At 37.7% G+C, this 21,599-nt stretch overlaps 2 protein-coding genes across 3 annotated transcripts; both read right to left on the reverse strand.

Annotated features, from left to right (window-relative positions):
• Nucleotides 1–432: 432 nt before the first annotated feature.
• LOC127988585 (asporin-like) lies at nt 433–5,542 on the reverse strand. The gene is made up of 8 exons (XM_052591365.1): nt 5,250–5,542; nt 4,243–4,525; nt 3,353–3,465; nt 2,424–2,637; nt 1,938–2,048; nt 1,672–1,765; nt 1,465–1,603; nt 433–1,380 (listed from the first exon to the last, which is right to left on the reverse strand). The coding sequence occupies exons 2-8, from the start codon at nt 4,493–4,495 to the stop codon at nt 1,183–1,185; spliced, it is 1,122 nt and encodes a 373-aa protein (XP_052447325.1). The 5' UTR covers nt 4,496–4,525; nt 5,250–5,542; the 3' UTR covers nt 433–1,182.
• A 1,688-nt stretch (nt 5,543–7,230) lies between these two features.
• On the reverse strand, nt 7,231–18,038 carry ecm2 (extracellular matrix protein 2, female organ and adipocyte specific). Of its 2 annotated transcripts, none has more exons than XM_052591362.1 (10): nt 17,768–18,038; nt 15,305–15,554; nt 13,472–13,660; nt 12,628–13,350; nt 12,303–12,418; nt 11,050–11,185; nt 10,741–10,898; nt 10,301–10,440; nt 9,662–9,988; nt 7,231–8,128 (listed from the first exon to the last, which is right to left on the reverse strand). In XM_052591362.1, the coding sequence occupies exons 2-10, from the start codon at nt 15,543–15,545 to the stop codon at nt 7,960–7,962; spliced, it is 2,199 nt and encodes a 732-aa protein (XP_052447322.1). In that variant the 5' UTR covers nt 15,546–15,554; nt 17,768–18,038; the 3' UTR covers nt 7,231–7,959. The 2 variants fall into 2 exon arrangements, with proteins under 2 accessions (XP_052447322.1, XP_052447323.1); XM_052591363.1 differs by lacking the exon at nt 17,768–18,038 and adding an exon at nt 17,155–17,381.
• Nucleotides 18,039–21,599: the final 3,561 nt, after the last annotated feature.

Here is a 21,599-nt window from a genome sequence, read left to right on the forward strand (position 1 = left end):
ATTAAATAATACCGTAGTGATTATATACTTTGCTTGTGTTGCATTCGCTGTGCATGCTCATTAGTTTTTTAGAGCGAGTGCACAATGCAAAGTCCAAATTTGTTGTCCGATTAACATGCATACATGATGAACAAAACTGTATTATCCAGGACTGGTTCAGTAGGACTAAAGCGTTTACAGGTTGGCATGCTTCATTCAGTTGTATACTTGTATAGTTATATAACATAACGATTTAACTTGATTACAAACAAAACATCACTATTGCCTAAATTAAGCCCAGTATCCCTCCATGGAGTCATTATTTTGCTGGTTTTACTGAATTATCCAGTTGCTGCAGTGTTTTTTCCCCCCAATCCTTATACACAAGTCTCCATCTGCTGGTATTCTGTCTTATTGCTGGACAGACGTACACATTCTGAGGCCAAACAGATGTACTGTTTTATACTTTCTTTATTTTTCAAAGGAAACAATATCTGAATTGGAAACAAATAACACAGCACCGCTGGCTAAGAAAGCACTTGCTTTAAGTACAGTTTCGCAAATGTCAGGGACGCTGTTGTGTAAACTGTAAGATTTCTGAGATCTGATGACAATGTCTACGTCCAATATTTCAGAGAAAACACTGGCAATGAATAAAAAGTTATATAATGAAACTCTAGCATGCAATATTAGATTTGTTATCACTAAAACCGTTAATAAGCACCAATGAATAATGCCCATTCTCTAAAATACAAGAAGTAGAACAATAAACACGCTGGCCTTGTACGTTTGATTTATTTTTCTTAGATTCTAGACAGCCAAGCAAAAAAAATAAAAAAATTGAGACCTTCAATACATGGGAAGAAATTTATTTAGCACCTGATCTGAATTAAAATGGTTCTTCAGTCATTATAAGGAATCGAAAAGATTTCAGTGTAAACGATTAATAATGAAAGCCTTTGTAACTATTGCACACAGCGTAGTTGATTCTGTCTTTACTGGAATTCAAAGTCTTCGAAATCCCCACCAAATTCAAGTAACGAGTCGGTAGCCACTGTGCGTACTCTTGGATTTTGGATAAGTTACGTTCTGTACTTCACCATGAGGACATGAAATGATCATTTATTACATTAGGATGAAGTTCATGACTAGTTATAATGCTTCCCTCTAGTGGAAACATGGTGCACATCGGTAGAGTTTCTCTCACTTTCTGTGGTTACCCAGTTGCACCGAATTGTGGCTGGAAACGCACCGGAAAGTGGGCGGCTGGATCTCCCAGTATTTCACTGGGTTTGCATATAAACTGATCCTAGTGTAGAGGGATTTCTTAACCCGGGTTCTCAAAGGGCAAAAGTCATTTACTCCAACAGAACTGATGCTGTTGGCATGTAAGTACACCACCTAAAAGAGGAAGTGAAGGTGATTAAATCTCCATGCACTTCATGTGTACTCAATGAGCCAACTGCGTGCGTATTTGTGTTTTACCTGCAGATATTTCAGGCTGTTCAAGCCTGGGGGAACTTTCTTCAGTTTATTGTTATCCAGATGAATTTCTCTGACTTTGGAAATGGCATTGAGGCTCCCGTTCTCCACAGACTTGATCTGATTGAAGTCGAGCCACAGCCTGGAGAAGACACCGCTCTTTAAGTCGAGTTCTCTTTTGGACCACAAGATGGAGTTTGTTTACCTTACCTCTGTAGACGTTTCAGTCTCAAAAAATCCTCCGACTCTATTTTGGCAATCTTGTTATAGTCCAAGTGAAGTTCAGTGAGGGAGGATGGCAGATCTGTGGGATTTAGATGAATAAACATCTCTTTTATGAGACTTATATGTTGTTTAGAAACCCTTTTTGCTCATAAATGGCACTTTTAACATTTAGTTTTGAAGAAGAAATTTGTAAGCACTTTTTAAGACTTTTTTTCAGGTACAGAAGTCTTCCTTTTTTTGTAAATACATACCTTTAGGGATAGCTGTAAGCCTCGCTTCAGCTATTCTCAAGTAGAGGGTCGCCATGTCGTCAAAAGCCTCTGGGTCAATCCCGCTGTTTGCGATTGGATTTGCACTCAGTTCTAGAGATGCAAGGAAGAGAACCACTTGTTTTTCCAAGCAAATAAGTCATTTACATTGGAAAATGTGACTTATAAAGTCATGGATCACTCCATGTTGGGTTTGAACCAATACCCAGAGTCATATTTTTAAGTATAATCTATTCAGATGTAATCTGTACATGCAGATCATAATGTTCTTTAACTGAAAGTCACCTGAGATCAGTAGATTGAATTAAGCTTGTTCTTGTCAGACATAGAGCACAAGATAATTTATCTCATTATAAAACCAGATTTAACCAGGTCATGACGAACATCTCAATGTGTTGTAGCATGTGCGCTAACTGCTTAGCATGACTCAGACCGTGTTTATTTAAGGTCGTCACTTAGGAGACCTACCTAAAACATTTAGGTCTTGCATTCCTCTAAACGCTCCTTTTGGAAGTCGGCTGATCTTGTTGTCGTGCAGTCGCAGGGACTGAATGCTCGTGGGAAGGTTCTCAGGCATTTGTGTCAGCAGGTTGTATGACAGGTGGAGAATCTTGAGTTTGTTCATGTTGCGGAAGGCCTTTGGGTGAATTTTTGATATCTGGTTATTGAGCAGAAACAGGGCCTGCAAATACAGAAAGGGAATAAAAGAGATATTTAACCACAAACTTTATAGCTGCCATTTTAAAACAGAATTCTGCAACCAGTCAATCAGAATTGTAATTTTTTTATGACTTTGAATTTAAACAGTGGTTTTGTGGGATGTATTGCATGTTGTTGCATATAACAATAAATGTCCAAGGTGGACATTTGTGTCTTTCTACCTGGCTAAGTTTATGAAGATGGACCAGCTATTATTGCAAATTAAATATCATTAATTTGAAGTATTTTTTGTAGATGACATAACCATAACAATATTAATAAAGTTTTGTCTTGTCCTGACCATTAAAAAAAACCAACAACTTGATTATTTTAATTAATTTATTATTGGATAATCAGTTTTATATATTCTGGAATTTTCTGGAAAATCTGAAACAAATTTTGTCTTGTTGTTTGCAAGATGTGGGCTCTTTCTGTTTTTTATATTCTTGGTATTTCATTCCCTTTCTAGCTTTCTTGCTTAGCAAGAACATTTAACCGTTTTACCACTAATCATGAGCAAATATTTACCACAAGTATGGGACAGTCCCCAGTAAATGCAAATATCAATAACACTCAAATATGTGTCCAGACTTCCACATAATCCCTCTACCACTGCATGTCTCCAGATGTCCTTGTGTAAACCCAGTATAAAAACACACAACTCCTAGAAGCATTTGACTAGGGTGTTAACTGCTCACATAGAGATTATCCAGGCCTTTGAAATCATCTTCCTTGATCTCTGTGATGTCATTGTTTTGGAGATCGACGAGCAGCGTGTTTGCAGGAATGTCCTTTGGCACCTTGGTCAGACCTGTAAAAACAGAAAGAAAATGAAAAACTGATATAAAATGTTCATTACCTCAATCAGGCTGTCCTTCTTGAATGATCTGATTGAGTGAGATTTTATACGCTATAAATTCTTCTTTATTATAGTGATGTGCAAAGATGCACATTTTTGTGGGTTGCCTGAGGGACTAGCTGACAAATAAGTCATTATAATCCAGATCAGATGTGTTTCTTAGTCATCTACTTGCATTCAAAAACACCAAGACAGAGCTCAATGGGACCTGACACGGAACGTGAATTTCTTAAAATGCTTTTTTTAAAATTACTTTTGTAATACATGTGTCGCTTTCTTATGAAAGTTTGTTTTTGCTACAATTCTGACTCCTTTTTTTTTCGCTCTTAATTCTGAGCTTACATCTTAGACTTTTGTAAAACAAAAAAAATGATCTCACACTTCTGACCTTTTCTTGCAACTGCGAGTTTATATCTCAGAATTCAGACTTTTCTTCTCAATATTGCGACTTCAGAATTGCGAGATTCACTTTTTTATTTATTCACGCAGCCGAAACAAACATCCATACTTTCTTAATGCATCTTAAAACGTCCGTCTTAATGTGCATCGCCACAAACCCTCTAACAGCCAAAATACAGTATGCTGTTAAATAAAAATAAAATAAACATTAAATAAAACATTAAAAAAAAAAATCTAAATCGTAGCTATGTGATACAAGACGACGTCCTAAAATGACGAGTCAGACTCGAACTGTCTTTGTTGTTTAAAGTAGTATCATGTAGTTCTTACCCTGATCTGAACACTGCAGAACTTTCTTTGAGCACCGACACCCTTCGGGACAGTCCGAAACAAAGTTATCATCATAATTGTCGTAATCGTCATCGTCGACATCATCGTCGTCGTCGTCGTCGTCGTCATCGTCAAAATTACCCACATCTTGTTGCATGATATCATGATGCTTGATGAAATCCATGACGTTGATATGCGTGTATGGTTTGGCGTGACATAACGTCAGCAGGGTGAGTAGTAAAAGTACCTTCATGGTGCAGCTTCAGTCATAAATGCTTTAGCCCTGCGAACATGAGCACAAGCGCTTTGACAAATTGTTCACATTTTGGCATGCAGATGTTACATTGTTTTGTATGTTCCACAGGTTGAAAAAAAGTAAGTTGGATCCAAAGGCACCTGATTGGATTAGTAGTTAGCATCACAATGAAATGGGCCAATAGGAATTGATCACAGGTTAAAAGAGAGTTATATCCTCACTGAATGAATTGCATAGCACTTTATATTTTGGGCATCATTTGATTGTTTTTCAGTTGTTGTTTTTTCGCTAGCTGCAAAATGTTGAATCCGATTCGGTTCAGTTGCATTAATAATTAAGAGGACAATATGTTAATGACTGCTGTAATTGTTTGCAAGAGAAGTTACAATAAACCAGCTGCACTTGAACAATTGTTTATAGAGCAATCTAGTTTATAGACGCCTTTAGGCATCAACGAATGAGAAGGTGGCTCACAGTTTATAGATATTTCTGATGCGATCCACATGACATTTAATGGCGACTAATCATTTGAAATTGGATTTGGTATGATTTTCATATTTTACAACCATTTTATTATTTAAAATAGAAAAGAAACCCCTTTAGTAAAGAATAATAAAACTTAAATATTGTTTTAAAACAAGTCACAGATAAATTCTGATAAAGTCTGGTTTTCAATTCAAACATAATATGAAATTGAGCTAACTTAATGAGGTGAAATCACTAAATCTAGAATCAGATAAAAGCAATTTACCTGCTGAATCTGTATAATCCTGCTTCAAGTAAGCCTCCAGGGGTGAGATCAGTTTTTGTCGTCAGGATTTGTTGAGGCACAGGTTCTTAAATGCAGCGTGCACAAAAGCCGAAAGGTGGAGATCACACTCGTCAAAGCATGAGATCCTTGAATGAATGGGGATGGAAAAGATGCTGCTGGATCAAGGAGCAGATTGGGAATAAGGGGTAGGAACTCAACGCAGCTCTGCTGGATGCTTAACAAGCACTGAACTCTCATTGTTACCGGCCGTATGTTTCTCATCAGCACTTGAAACGGGGCCAATTCTGTACGCCTAAATTTTCAATGGCCAGACTGGGGTATTCTCACTCTTTACATTGCCAGTGGGTGGACTTTTGACGTATTGAAATATTTTAGAGTGCATAATATTGCATAATTGGTGAGGTTATTTCTTGAGTTTCTAATTTTAGATAAAACACTCAATTTGGTGATGTAATGGCTTGATTGTGATATAAAATTTCCAGATGAAAATGGGGTTTTTAGTGAGAAATATAAATTAACTTAAATTGCTAGGCATTAAAGATAATTCTGCTTTACTTGAGATGAATCCCATCAGATTATTTAGAATGATTGATTGATTCAAGAACTGCCAGAAAGAGCAATAATTCACATTCACTTTTTTTGGAAGGGAAATGCATGTTATCCTGACTAAATCATTGTTGAATCGGTGTAAAATCTTGTAATTCCCATGTCGTTGGGGACCTTTAATCTCGGCCTAAATGTTAGATAATAGCTTTTCCAGACTTGACGGTGCTGTTTGCTTACAGCAGCACAAAACGCAACCCCTCTCTATTCACGGGGCAGTACTGGTGGCGCCACATATGCTTGGTTTTGGCTGGGGGTTTTGAGATGATGGAAGTTCCTATGTCTCATGGTTTCTCCGTTCAGAGTCTCACTGGCCGGCATTCCTTCCGAAATGATAACCAACCTCAAACCAGTAAATGTTTGTGGTGTCAAGTTGGTGCCGTAAATTAAAATAATGTAGACACTATTACATATGCTAGATGTAAGGGGGAAACGGTTCAAGAATGTTTCAGAAAGAGTGATAAAATACCAATAATTTGGCTCAATCTATCTCTAATTATTTATATTTCATGCCCTCAGTCTTAATTGTTGTAAAGTTATGACATGCAAAACCATGTTAGAAATATCTCAACTTTGCAAAAACTTGTGCAGCCTTGAGATATGTTGGCGGTTTCACAGCTTTGCTGATGTATCTTTCTCTCTTTTTTTCCCCCAGTGAAGCTGTGTCTCTATGGCTTATGTTATCTAGATGTGAAAGAGAATTGGTTTAGGAAAGGTAGAAATGGCGTTACAAGTTTCAGGAAGGAGGATGAAATACCAATAATTTCCCCTAAATCTTTCTCTAATTCTTTTGCCATTCACGCCTTCAATTGCATTTGTTGTAATGTGTAGGATCTCGTTGGTAATGTCTCAACCTTGCAAATACTTGAGATATGTTGGCAGTTTTCCAAAGGTTTTGCTTGTCCTCAAAATATATACAGCAAGTTCTAACAGTACCCAGACACCAGGAGAGGGTGGTTCGGCTGTTGATTATTTACCCCTCGAAATAAGATTGGATAAAAGCCATGTGACTAGTACATGAATCATGGAAAGCTTCTGAGATGATTCCCCTTTCCAGGGTTTGTTTATTCTTTCCCCTCTTTTAAGTCGTAGCCTAAAATCATTGAAACCCCAATTCAACCTCAGAGGCATTTTTCAGCAGTCGTCCCCTTTTCACTGGCGATGATGGAGTGAGAACTCGGAATCTTAGAAGAATCTCGGAAGGAACGGAAGACTATGATGTCATAGGCAGATCATTTACAGGGTTCATTAATGTGCTTCGGTCTGCAGTGATTCCATTCGCTCAGGACTTCTGTTGAGCACAGATGCGTTATACTAGGATATTTTGAGAAAGAAATACAATAGGCATTTTAGGAAATCTGTTGATGTGATAAGTTTAATTTAACTCTAACATCTGGGTAAAATAAGTGATTACGTGAAAAGAAAAATACATAGGAAAATGTTTAATTGAAGCAGTATTGGTTTTCCCACTCAATTCTAAACTAGGCAAATGCAAAACTTGAACCATGTAGATATCTTTCAATCATGCATCACAGTTCTCTCAGTAGTAAACGTCCTTTATTGGTCCTGCCTTAGTAAAATAAAAAAAAGTAAAAAATCCATTATGTAAGCATGTTGATTTTGGCTGCTTTCTTTTATAAACACTTAAGAAAACTCATGCATTCTGTTTTTCTTCACTACGACAGACAAACTTAATACTGTTATGACAAGAATAAGATACATCCCAACATAGAATACAAAGTTATAGTCTGCTACTTTTTTTTTCCTGTTGAACTGTTATACAGTTGATTCATGCATCTTACAAAGACACGTCTAGACAGGCGCGAACAACGACAGCGTTCTGCTATGAGCATTGAGCTGGTGATCATGTTCAGTCTTATCTGACTTATAAATGGAAGTTTATCAAACAAGACCTAAGCATAAGCATGCCAATTAGAGAGTCAATGACATTTTTGGGACAATTTCTCTTTTTTGGGACAAAAAAAAGTTATATTTTCATGATAACTGCACTTTTCACAGGTATCAACTTTATGTTTATGGTCTTTAGTGGTTGTTACGAATATAATAATGGAACACAAGATTGCAGTTACTTAATCCTCTGAGGCTTTAAAACAACACTAGAGTAGGAGCGGACGCAGGAGAAAGCTGTTGGTGGGATTTTCCGGGGGTCAAGGAAATTGTTCTCGAGGCGAAGGGCAACTAGATGAGAGTCATCGTCATTCGAGGGGTCACAGATGGCATCTTCTGATATGTGCCTGTTGGACAAAAAAACACTCAGGATCTCAAAGATTTGCATACATCACAAAGAAGAATCTATATTTTCAGAAAATGTATCTTGAATTGGGGTGCATCAATACAAAATTTCTGCACTGATACCATTTGTTAAGAATAAAATCTGCTGATACTGTAGTTTGGTGCTTCTGCTTTTTATGATAATTAATTTGAATTACACCACACAAAAACTTTTCTTCACATACAACCTTTTCCCAACCATTTGACTGACATGATATAGTCAGCCTTATAATAGCGGCAGTTTCTAAATAACTGGCCAATGTCCGATGTTTGTGCAGATAATAGTATTTATTGGCCAAATTATTGGCTAATTATTGGATTGCACCCCTACTCTTGTATGCAGTTTCTTGTTTCTTACCACATTGGGAAGTAGTTTTTTATTTATATTTATAATGAACCTTAAAGGGATAGTACACCCAAAAAATAAGAAATACACCATGATTTACTCACCCTCAAGACATCCTAGGTGCATATGATTTTATTCTTTCAGACAAATACAGTTGGAATTATATTTATAATGGCGGTGAATGGCTGCTGATATTCAATGGTCCAATTGAAGTCCAAAAAAGTGCATCCATTCATTATAAAAAGAGCTCCAGGGGCTGAATAAAGGCCTTCTAAAGCAAAACGATGCATTTGAGTAAGAAAAATATTTGTATTTAAAACTTTATAAACAATAATCTCTAGCTTCCGCTGTCATAGGTGCATTCACAAGAGAGTGATGTCCAGTGGATGATGTTGGATGAAGGTGTAGCGCCAGCTCTCCTGAGAAGTTACGAATGCAGAAGCACCCAGGAGAGAGCAAAACAAAACAAAAATTCATGAATTAGGAGGATTGTAAACAAAAATATTGTAGGATTTCAGAAATATCCAGGAGGAGTTTTTCCTTTGCTGTAAACAAAACTTGGTTTTCGTGAGACTAGCATATTCTCAGCGGAGCTTTTTGTATGCCTACATCACCCGCTAGACTCTCTGAACATAAGTATGATAGTTAGTGAAAGTTTGAGATTATGGTTTATTAAGTTTTAAATATAGATATTTTTCTTACACAAACGCATAAATTCACTTCAGGAGGTCTTTATTCAACCCCGAGCCATGTTAGGCACTTTTTTGGATGGATGCACTTTATTGGACTTCCTTTGGACTAATGAAAAAAAATAGCCATTCACTGCCATTATAAAGAGCCAGGACATTTTAAAATGTAATTCTGATTGGGAAAAAGTCATACACACCTAGGATTGCTTGAAGGTGAGTAATTCATGAGGTAATCTTAATTTTTGGATGAACTATCCCTTTGAATAAAAAAAAACATCATTTGGCAATTGGCAAGGAAAATAAACTTCTTTTTCAAGATAAATTAAATAAATAAGTTGCTTTGAAGCTATGTAAATTGTCAAGTGCTATATAAATCTAAGATATTACTCAAAATCATAGACCACTGCTTCACAGGAAATTATGACAAACTCATTACTCTTTGCAGGAGGCAAGCAGTGTACCTTATTTTGTTGTTGTTAAGTCGTAGGAAATGTAACCCCGTCATCTCATTAATTCCCATCGGAATTGACGTAAGCTGGTTATGGTCTAGACAGAGTTCGGTCATAGTGTTGAAGGTGCCAAAGAAGGACTCTGGCTCAATAGCATCACCGTCCAGCTTGTTGTAAGAGAGGTAGAGGTACTCCAGGCCAGGCTCCATGTGTGCGAACACGTATCCTGGTATGCGTTCGATCTGGTTTCCAGCCAGCACCAGGTGAACCAGCGACTTTGGAAGGAAGGATGGAACCAGATAGAAGTTGTTGTGCGAGAGATCTACAGATTCCAGGTTCCTTTTAGATACAGTGAGAAAAGGCTAAGTGTTCATGTGTTTAAAAAAAGGGGGGAAATCCAGAAAGGGTTTTTTTACTTTTGTAAAATACACCACCTTTCAGTTCTTCCACAGAGCTATTGTGTTAAACTGTTGTGCCACTTTAGCATGCAATCTTTCAGTGCAAAAACATATTTACTAACCACTAAAAATTCATTGGAACCAAATGTCTTCTACTTCAATTTCCATTCTTTATGCCAAATTTTTATAAACAAAAGAGAGCAATATTTGCTTAAACAATGGTTTCATTGTTAACCTTTTTGAGAACACACACCTGTGATTAATCCAGGCTAAAGGTGCAATGCTTGACTCGTCTAATTTATTATGTCTTAGCACAACGACGTGAATGTTTGTGGTGTTGTTGAATGCCGTTTCAGAGATGTCTTCAATCAGATTGTTTTCGAGGTACAACTCCTAAAAGTCAAAGAGAGGATGAAGTAAACGGTTTGCTTTATTGAATAAAATATATAGATACTGTCGTTACTTGAGAATGCAATTAAATTTTACTTGAGCAGCTTCAGATTACTTTGTGGTAAAGTTGTGGGGTCGTTTTGTCATAATTGCTGATAAAGTGCCACTGGTTTCCCAAAAATACTGTAAAACCAGTGCTGGTTTATAGCCCACAAACTTGGACGCAGTTAAATGAACAAGATTGTTTGACAGAAATCTTGATGTTCTTTGACTCGAGAAGTAGTTCTCCATTTCGAAACTCACCAGTAGAGATGCAGGTAGGCCCTGAGGAATGGTACGGAAATGGTTTCTGCCTAGACGAAGGTAATTCAGCTCTTTGAGGGGCTTAAAGGCCTGTGGATTCACATTACCTTCACTGAGCAAGTTCCCCTCCATTTCCAAAGTAACCAGACTGCTGAGACCTTCCAGGAATTATGAAGCAGTTTGTGAAAATATTGTGCTTTCATAGTACAACATTAGGTAAGGAACATCTAATGCTAGTATTAGTTGATTAAGTGTCAGCATCTTATAGATGTTTTAATTATGCATAGCAATTTAGCGTAACTCTTTTACCTTCAAAGCTGTTTTCCTCAATTTCTTTTAGATTGTTCTCATTTATCTTGAGCTCCTGGAGTGTTGGTGGGAGCTCAGAGGGAATTTGTTCCAGAAGGTTTCCATCCATGTACAGTCGAGACAGGAATTTAAGACCCTTTAAAAGAAAGTTACATAAAAATCACGTCATTAATCTTTAGGTGTGAAAAATAAAGGTCACATGCAATATGCTTTCGAATCCTTCAGTGAAAGTTTTCCACTTTCTGCCAACGCTTTGGATACTTGTCTTTTGTTAGTAATACATATCCATATGCCAAATCTATGTCTTTATTGTATATCTGATCGTAACTCCGACCTTTCTGATGAATTGACACATTCTGGGTACTGTATAAATATTACACATTTTTCAATAATTTGCCATCTGTTCATATGATGGGCATAGTTCTACTGGTTAGAGCCCAGCGAAAATAGGAAAGACTAGCATAACATACCCTCTGTTGTTTCTCTTGAACACATGCCATGGAATTTTGTTTTTGTATGAAAGTCTGTGCAAAAAAAGCATGACTACAAATGTCAGGTACGAGTTGGTATAGTGTATTAGAGCAGGATTTGTGACTTCTGTAAAAGCCATATGGCTACGAACAGAGGAAATTGTTGGAGCTCATCAATGCTAGGTTTGCAGATGGTACTGTTTTTGCATGGCTGTAAACCGTTATGGAAGAAACGTTTGCTTCTTTAATTCACCTAAAGTTCAGCTGGAAGACATGAAGTAATTCATATGAATTTCTCAACAAAGGGGCAGCAGAGGAAAGTACATTATCTCAACTTCCAGAATGCTGCATGATTCTTAAAAAAAAATGATGTTCATGTCAGTCTGAGCAAATTTATACTCAGAATGGGTCCATTTCATGTCGACAGTCAGATTCTTTACACTTCTTATTTATTATCTGTCTACGTTAAGCAGACTTTAATTCCAGAAACAGTGCAACAATATTTCATTCTCACAGATCACATCAAGACATTATTCACATGTTTTGGGGGTCCTTTATGATATTTTCACACAAAGTCTGACGCGATTAACTGGCATGGACAAATTTTTTGCACCACAGCCATTAAGTATCGCACCACATGTGTGGCATTTAAAAAAAACAACAACAAACAAACAAGAAAATTGCAGTTGGATCATTTGGGTGGTCAAAACGTTTCTTTTGCCAAAAAGGATGTTTATGTGTTTGTTATTTGCAGTATGTGGTAAACTAGTATTCTGAACTTACTTTAAATGTTTGTGGATCTATGCCAGATGACACAATCTTGTTTTTCCCCAAGTCTATCCACTCCAAGTTGGGGATGCCATTGAATGCTCCAGCAGGGATGGTTTTGATTTCATTGCCTGTAATTTCATAATGCATGACAAGTTGTCAAAATTAGCCTCACTGGGATGTGTATACATGTACGTGCACTGTGTAAATACTGGCGTATGCACTGATTTAGATTTAATTTTTTGCATGTGTCTTAGGTAAGTGATCTAAGTTCCAATGCAGCGCCTGTATCTCTTTACAAGCTGTCAAGCGGATTATACAGGGATGTGACATTCCTCACCCTGTAGGCTGAGTGATTTGAGCTCAGGGATGGACAGTGGAGGGATACCCGTCAGTTTAGCATTTTCACAGGTGACAGTGACATCGGAGATCGAACAACCTGGAGGCAGCAATGTGGTAACCATCTCCGAATCCTCCTCGACTACATCCGTTTCCTCTTCGCCCAGTTCGCGGTCCTCCTCGACTGGTTCGGTTGGCTCTTGAAGAGCTAAGAGAGAAGGAGAATTTGCTGCTCTCGTTGGTGGCACTGGTGGCATTTGGAAAACGTCCCCCCTCAACCAAACCATGTCCTCGTCTTCAGCGGCCTCATCTCCACGGAGTCCTTCCTTGGCACGTTCGGCTGCTTCTTCCATTGCTCTTATCATCTCTCTTTGCTCCATCTCCAGTCTTCGAGCCCTGTCCTCCTCAACCCTCCGCTGTTCTTCCATCCTTCTTTTCCTCTCTTCCGCTGCTGCTCTTTCCTCTTCCTCCTCTCGTAGCCTCCTTAGCTCCTCCTCTTTTTCTCGGGCTTCTTTCGCCTCTTTTAACTTTTTCTGTCTCTCAGCTTCTTCTTTCTTCTGCTTCTTCCTCTGCTTGCGCTCAGCGTCTTTTTTGCGAATCCGTTCCTCTTCATCCTGTTTTAGTCTTTCTTTCTTATCTCTCTGGCTTTGTGATATTTCAGTATAGGGATCGCCAAGATCGATGGGAGAAGGAGGGTCACCGGAAAAGTCAGGGGCATCGACAACTAAAAATGTGACAATTTAGAGTTTAAACAAGGAGAAATTAAACATAAGTTATATATAAAATAAACTTGCGTTTCTAATGCCATGCTTTGGTTTAACTTCAATAATGCTGCTTTTACAAACCTGGGTCAATGCAAATTGGGCAGCACTCTCCGATTGGTTGAAATTTGAGATGGCACCGCAAGGCGGGACAAAGTATTCGGTCGCAGACCATCTCACCGCTGGAACACAGGCAGTTCACGCATGGCTTTGGCGACCACACCGTTTTATCGTACATGGTGATGCCTCGAAATATACAGTGCTCTGATTTAGCTGGAATAGTTATACAAAAAAAGAAGGAAATGTAGAAATGTGATCAATATACAACCTTTCAGGAGCATAAAATTAGCTTTGCTTAAAGGGATAGTTCACCCAACAATGTAAATTCTGTCATTAATTACTCGCCCTCATGTCGTTCCAAACCTGTAAGACATTCGTTCATCTTCAGAAAACATATCTGAGGGTTTTGTGACCCAGCATAGACAGTGACACAACTAGCACATTTAAGGCCCAGAAAGGTAACAAGGACCTTGTTAAAATAGTCTGTGTAACATCAGTAACATAGGACATCAGTGGAGCATCCTAAGGGTGAGCAAATTATAACAATTTAAATTTTGGGGTGAAATTGAGTGAAGTTTGGGAAACGTTGCGACTAAATCATTACAAAGAATCAGTTCAGACCAATGAATTGTTCTGATTAAATTTTGGTGTCATTACGATACCTTGAAAATGTCTCAAGGCTGCCACTTTCTATGTTGATCTGATTAATTATTTTTCAAATAATGAGTAAAACTTATTGCTACTGATTGACAACAGAATCCGACACACGGCAGAGCGGAACGAGTTATCCCCTTGTATCACAAAAAAAAAGTGACGATTCTAGTCAACCAATCAACATTCTGCTGTGAGTTTAGCTCCACCCTTTTGGTAGCCTTTGGGGACCCCAACAGAAGGGTACAAAAAAGTGATACGCTACGGTTCGCTATTTTGGTACCGTTCACAACTTCTGACAGTGGAAACGGAAATGATTGCATACTGTACTGCACTGTACCAAACCATACCGCTCAGTGGAAACGAGCCATTAGTCGTCAATGGTTTACACATGCTAGTAATACAGTAGTAAAATGAGTCTGCTGGGAAGAAGTGTTTTATTTCTGTTGTTTTCTGGGTTCTTACTGACAACATATGTTTTGTCTTTCACTCGCACTTCTTAGGCTAAGAATTAATTACAGATCTGTTATTGACTCTAATGCTAAAGACACTTAAAGTGTGTTGTTTTTACCAATGAAAGCTGGTGGCACCATCTGTGTTTTCGCTGTGGTGCAAGTGGATGTTTGTTTTTTACAGAATTGCACGTTCACACTGTCACATGTTGTCAGTGTATAATCATGTGGTCCGTGTTCAGAACTGACTGTTACCACCTTGGGCAGAATGGTCATGTACTATAGCATATAAACTAACCAATGTGACCCTAAGCTAGAAGGCGGTTTGAAGACTCTCAATGTATACTTTCATTTGTATTACTTTTTCTCAGCCTGTTGAAGTAAGGATCATGCTTTCACAGCACCTACTGCAAAAAAAAGCATTTACTCTTAAAAAAATAAATAGATCTCTTATACAAACTCCCTCTTGCTTATCCTTCGCTTATAATAGACTTCATTGACATCTACACTGATGAATATAATACTGCTGGTTGAATGATATGTCATGCTTTTGTTGATTTTTGTTGTTCAATTGCACAATATATAAGGCAAGTCAGTTAAATTTCAATGTATATACACACACAGTTGATTTATTACTTTGATTTTTATGTCTAAAAAGTCACCCACTAGTCATTATTCAACTTTTTGTAGAATGGCCCTATTTAAATTATGAATAGTTTCTAAGTTGACAAACTGTAACTTTCTTTACACTGACCTGCAGTCACTTCGTAGTTTGGTTTTGGCTCCTTGTACGACTCAATGAAAATAGATCCATCTTGTGCATTGCTCTCTGCTGTTCTTCCCTGCTGCAAGGCGGTATTAGATGTCTGTTTTCGTGCACGTTTTGGTCCAACACCTCGTCTTCTACCTCGTGCCAAGGGACGTCTCTGATCATTTGCGAGGCTGAAGTTCAGACAGGCGAGGAATGACAGTGCCAGAATCAGGTTTAGTCTCATGGCTGAAGCCTGTGGGATAAAACAGAGGCATTTCAGCCCTACGTGTTCCCTCATATAACTCTGTTAATGTATACTGTCAGCGTACATATTTCCATAATGATAAGTTACGGCATCACAGGTGATCCAGCCTTTAAAAGCTTGACCCTGGAGAGCCAGACAGCTTTGATGGAATAGTAGCCTTTAACACCTTTACTGTAAGAGTAAGGAGTAAAACTGTTATTTGGATGTGTGACGGGTGGTGTTTAGAGGACTGCAGGAGGTTTTAAGTATTGTGTTCAAATGTAACAATCATAGCACCACTTTTAGTAAGAACAGACTTGGTCTTGATGACATTTAGGGTTGTAGTGATGGGAACTACAGCTCATTTGAGCAAATTTCGTTTTTTAGAAAAGTTTGTGTAAATGTTTGGCTCCACATCATTGACTCAAGTTATTCCAATGTGCCATATTAAATGATCTCAAACGTTCCAATAAAGCCATATGTGCGCACATATTGCTGTTCATTGGGTTGTTTCATGTTTTATTAATAGTGTTTATGGTCAGTTCACTCAGTTCAGTTTGTTGCAGCCACAATTCAGCTCATTAAAACAGTCATTTAGAACTTAAATATAATTTGCAAGACTTGGCTGAAAAAAGGTTTTGGATGATGTAGCAATATCATTAAAATCCTATATGCGTCAGGTCTTTCAGTCAAATGTCTGAAAGAGATGTTTCTTGGTTTAGTGAATCGAGTTTGAGATTGAGTTATTAATCGGGATCATTGCATTTCAATAAGCTGAATGTTCATGGAATCTCTTTATGCTGGTAGTAGTTTCCAAATTGAAGTCAAATGATTAGTTTATTAGTGGAATGGTTATTATTTTAAGTAAAAATTTCGATTATTAGTAGAATAGTAACATAAACTCTTTACATTGTATTCAAAACAAAAAGCTGGTAGCAGTTTTTTAATTGCAGGCATATTTTACATTAAAATTATTAGTGGAATGGTAATGGAATTGTTTTTAGTTTAAATTAGTTCCCCCAAAAATGAAAATTCTGTCATTAATTACTCACCCTCATATCGCTCCAAACCCGTAAGACCTTCATTAATCTTCAAAACACAAATTAAGATATTTTTGATTTGGATGAAATCCGAGAGCTTTCTGATCCTGCATAGACAGCAACACCCAGAAACATGAGTTTCTTTATTCAACTTTATTCAACAAATTCATTTTTTTGGCGAACTATCCCTTTAAATTATTGGTAATTAGTTTAAGTGGAAATTTAATAGAAACTCTTTACATTGTTTTCACATGGTAAGAAATTATAAGTTTAAATCTTATTATTTCTGTGAATAGGTTTTTTTTGTCAGTTCACAAGACTTAAACTAATAAATTCGTAATTCAGAAATACAGGTTTGAAGTTTTAAACACAGCAAAGAGTTTGTTACCATTCCATCGTATTTTATTTGAAAATATATCAGTGCATCATGCCTCCTGTTAGAAAGATTTTTAGCTTACATGCTGAAGTTTTTGTATAGATCTGTTACTTGCATAACAAAGTTTGAATATCTTGCAGAAAAGTCCGAGCCAGACGTGGAAAAGATGACGACATCGGTTACCCTGACTTACAGTAATGGGAAACCAGAATAAAATCAACAGCTGAGCAACGCTGATATGAGTGCAGGGGGCGTCTACAAGCGTCAGTCCGACCCTGAGGCAAAGTCATACAGTTAGCATTAAATCAGAACTGCGGTGAGATGAAGCAAAGAAAAAAACGTTTTAATTAAGCTCTGTAGGATGACCAGGCTCAGATGGAAAGACTCAATAAAACCCACAGCTTAGACAGAGAACGAGAGGGCTGAAATATACTGCCATGAGTAAAAACATCCTAGCGGGGGGTGCATGATATGGGGTCCCGCTCTCTCAACGCTGTAATGAAAACCAGGTACAGTAAAGACATAAGCACTTTCACAGTCCTGCAGCTGTACGCTAGCGCTTCAGCAAGGAGACGGACCTATTTCCAAAGACATTTGTCGTCACTCCATCTGCAAACGTCTCAAATGTTTAGCGAAGAAAGTTCCAAACTGCATGCAATGAGAATTTTTAATCTATAAACCCGTAAAAATGTGTCATGCACCCCGCGGATGGAAAAAGCAAACAATTATCGTGTTATACAGAAAGTGTTTTACGACATTACTGAGGGTGAGAGCTGAAAGAGAGGAGAGATTGGTTTGTACGTTACCACTGGTTTCGGGCGGTTTTGTGAGGCCAAATATTTCCGCTCTTTCCGCAAAAGCTGTGGGATTTGCCAGCAACGCAAGAAGTGTGTGTGCGTCTGCTCCGCAGCAAGGACGCTGATAAATGTCAAAAACAGACAGGGGCTGCTCTAGCGTTTAGTCGGGACTTGCTCGAGCAGAACTTCTCCAGTTCTGTCTCTGAAAGATTCAGTCAAATGAGGGTCGTGACAAGATACTGCCTCTCTCAGGCGAAAGAACTTGGTGATTTTGTGTGACCTAATTACTAGGCTAGGAAGGGTACTGTACTCAAACAAAGAGGTAGCATCTGGCTTGTCATTAACGTCTCTGTAAAAACATTGTGTAAGTGCAGAAAATGGGCTGCAAATGCACACAGTGTTGCTTGAATAAGCTGATCAGAGGACGTCTGGACTGGTTTTCAAGCTTTTCTGGATGGGTCTTCAAGTCAGCCCCCTACTGCCCAATAAGACGGCCCCATCTCCCATTTCAGAGGGTGGGCATGTTGAGCCGAGAAGAAAAATCTCCGCTTTCTGGTCTTTCAGTTTTGTATGGAGGGGTCGTGGTCAAACAGCCATGTGCTATAATTAGATTGGTATGCTCAAAAGTTTTCTTCTGTGGTCCATTATTTAAAGAAACCAAACTCTTGAAGGATATATTAAGGCAATTAGTGTCTGTATAATAAACGGTAAAAACAGAAGCTGATAACAAACCAATTTAAGATTTAGACAAAATCTGGCCAATTAGTTTGTATATCTTTCCTCTGCCAATGACAATGTTTCCGAGGGAAGCTAGTCATGCTTTGCGTGACCTAACTATTGTGTAAAAGATTTAAGAATACAAGATTTAAGTGAAGATTACTAGTTAGTGTATTTTTACTGTTGGAAATATTACACTCTCCCAACAGATACGCCATTGTTATTTCAGTCGTTTATCACATTAACGTTTTATATTTTAGATCATTTGACAAATAAACAAACTGTTTGGTTGTTGTGACTAGAAGGTTTGATTCATTGTCCGTAGACAAATGTGTTAAACTCAAGTTTAATAGCAATGCGTTATGAAGATTTGTCAAATCAGACAGCCAATTAAATTTAACTCGTTGTTTATGAATGAAAGTATTAAAAGTTTAAAACTGGTGCAAACACTGTTTATGGACTTAAAAGTTTGACATTTTGTAAATAACATTGAAGAAACCCTGCATAGTCTTTAATGAGCAGAAATTACTCCATACTTGTTTATTCTCGGGTTCAGCGCGGACAAACTAGCGGATGGACAGATGAGTTTTAGACATTTTCCAGAGCTTTCAGAATTAAACAACCTCCAGATTTCCTGAGATGCTAAATCGCAAACACATCCAGCCTTTGATTAAGGCGGATATCACTCTTACACGAGCGAATGTTTTGTCGTTCCTTGCGACATCTCATCTAGTGCAAGTAACCTATGAGTTGTAATGTGTATGTTAGCGACAGAACTATAAATAGATGAGTTTTATGAGACGTAGATCAAACGAGAGTTTAACTGAAGTGTGCAATGAATGGTGTAAGATGTTTCAGCACCGTAGGATGTTTTGACTTGCCATCAGGTAATGACCGGAGCTTAGTGACTCAGCCAGCTGGAATGAACAGCTGCCACTGTTCTTTATACTTCGACTTTCTTTATACATTTTCCTTGTCTTAATTGTGAATGATTCATTAGTGTATTTGAATCCAAAGGAAAAATACCATCTTCAAAATAAATGTACTTGCTCCGCCTTTCAAATGGCTTTCCTGTTCAGATGACGCTAGCAAGACAATCCCATCCTTTTAATAAACTACCTGCCCTACAGAAACCACTTTTCGACTTCTAGTCCCTCCCTATCTACTCTTTTCATGGAAGTAAAATGGATTCCCCATGCATTTCCACACTTACTGTTCACATCTTGGTGAGTTACGAGGATTGGACGTTCTTCTGGTTTCTGTTTGGTTGTAGACCCAACCAACACGACGTTCTTTTCTTGAAGAAACTCACCAGAGGATGTTGAATTTAGGATGTCTTTAAAAAATATATCACTTTTTCCACAGATTAACTCCATTTGGTTAGAATGGTCTGTATAATATCAAGGACCATTTGAGATGTACTTTGAGACCCAGAAGACTGTTTCACACACATGCCTTGCACCGCGATAATGTTTTTTCGTTGCGTTCAGACATCTCTTTCCACTGCGGTAATGTCGGTTTGCTTCAGCATCTGGTTCAGTATATTTCCTTATGGAACTTTTTAACATAATGGAAGATTTTATGTTTTGCAAGAGAGCTAAAGCACTCAGCAGTGGCATGTGTGTAGTCAGCGGTTTTGTGTTTCTTTCCTTTTTGCTGGGTACCTCGAATTTCACCTTCGAGGCATTTCGATTGACAATTCAGTTTTGGGTCATCTACTGTTAACAAACCTTGGTGTAAATTAAATAATGATTGAATATTCAACTCCAAAGTTTCCGAAAATGTTCTCGGAGTCTGAGGATTGCAGCTTTTCAGATTTCTCTGGTTAGGTTTTCAAACAATCCAGTATTGGCCTCTGAAAAAGGCCCAGAGACTCTGGTTGTCCTGTCTGGTGTTTTAATAACTGTTGACAGAGATCCGCGGGGAGTATAACGTGTCGCTCCAGGATCAGACAATAGAGGTATAGAGTTCAAATAATGGTTGGGTTGTGAAACGGATGCTAAATTAATGGCTTAGTTCAAAGAAGCCTTGAAAACCTTTGGTCAGACCTCTGTCACGTTTACCGAAAATAGTGGTGGTGTCTTTTAAATAACTGTTAAATGTTTTAGGTTAACACGTTGACAGAAAAAGCTTCATGAACTTATTACAGTATTTATTGGGGGGTGGGGGTGGCAAATGCTTTAATTATATGCTAGTTTTCCCAAACAGGTTCAAAATCTTTCATGTAAAAAGCTAGCAAAAATAAGATTTGTAAAAGCATGCAACAACAACAACAAAAAAGGGTTTGCATTAGAGCCTATTTATAACTACATATTTGAAAATGTTTTTTTTTTTTTAAATGAATTTAATCTGTGCTAAAGGTGTGCAAGAAATAAACTGGAAAGAATATAGTCATTGTGAGTAAATACTCTTTACACAACTCATCGACTGACCTGGATCAATGCGTAAACGTGTAAAAATAAACATATGCAAAAATGTAAATGCCTCGCTCTAAGAACATAACAGTGTTTAGTCTCCACAAGGCCGTAAGGAACATCGCAATCACAAACTCAGACAGGTTTCGAGATATTCTTTTAGAGAAAGTCTCGGTGTTTACCAGAGGAAACATCAAGTTAATGGTGTAACCGACAGCATTTCCCAACTGTGTTATGTGGCAATTGGGAAAAAATTTCTGGAAAGTCTGATGGGTTTGTCTAAGGGATTTTCTGACGTCTTTGTTGGTTGGTTGTAGGAACATGGTGTGAATTATCATATGTTTTTAATGACCTAGTTTGAAATGCAGACAAATGAGGAGTTAAATTTAAGAGCGATTTAATTAGATGTCTTAATTACTTACTTCAACATACTTAGTACCTTTACATGTTTAATATGTAATTAAGGGACAGGGTAAGTAAGGGTATAATTTCTAACTGTATTTAGTGGTTTGTGCAAGAAATGGAAACATTTTTTCTTCTTTTATTTTATTATTTACTGTCAGTTTTAAAGGGTTCTGTGTATTCAATCTTCTCTTCTGTGGTTTAGAGTCCTGAAGGCAGGCCTATTAAATGTCTTCAACTCAACTAATTATTAAAAAACACTTGGTGTATTAAAGGAATAGTTAAATGTCTGTGTGTTTCTGTGGAAT

The sequence above is a fragment of the Carassius gibelio genome, chromosome B22, assembly GCF_023724105.1.
Source record: "Carassius gibelio isolate Cgi1373 ecotype wild population from Czech Republic chromosome B22, carGib1.2-hapl.c, whole genome shotgun sequence".
NCBI classification, from domain to species: domain Eukaryota; kingdom Metazoa; phylum Chordata; class Actinopteri; order Cypriniformes; family Cyprinidae; genus Carassius; species Carassius gibelio.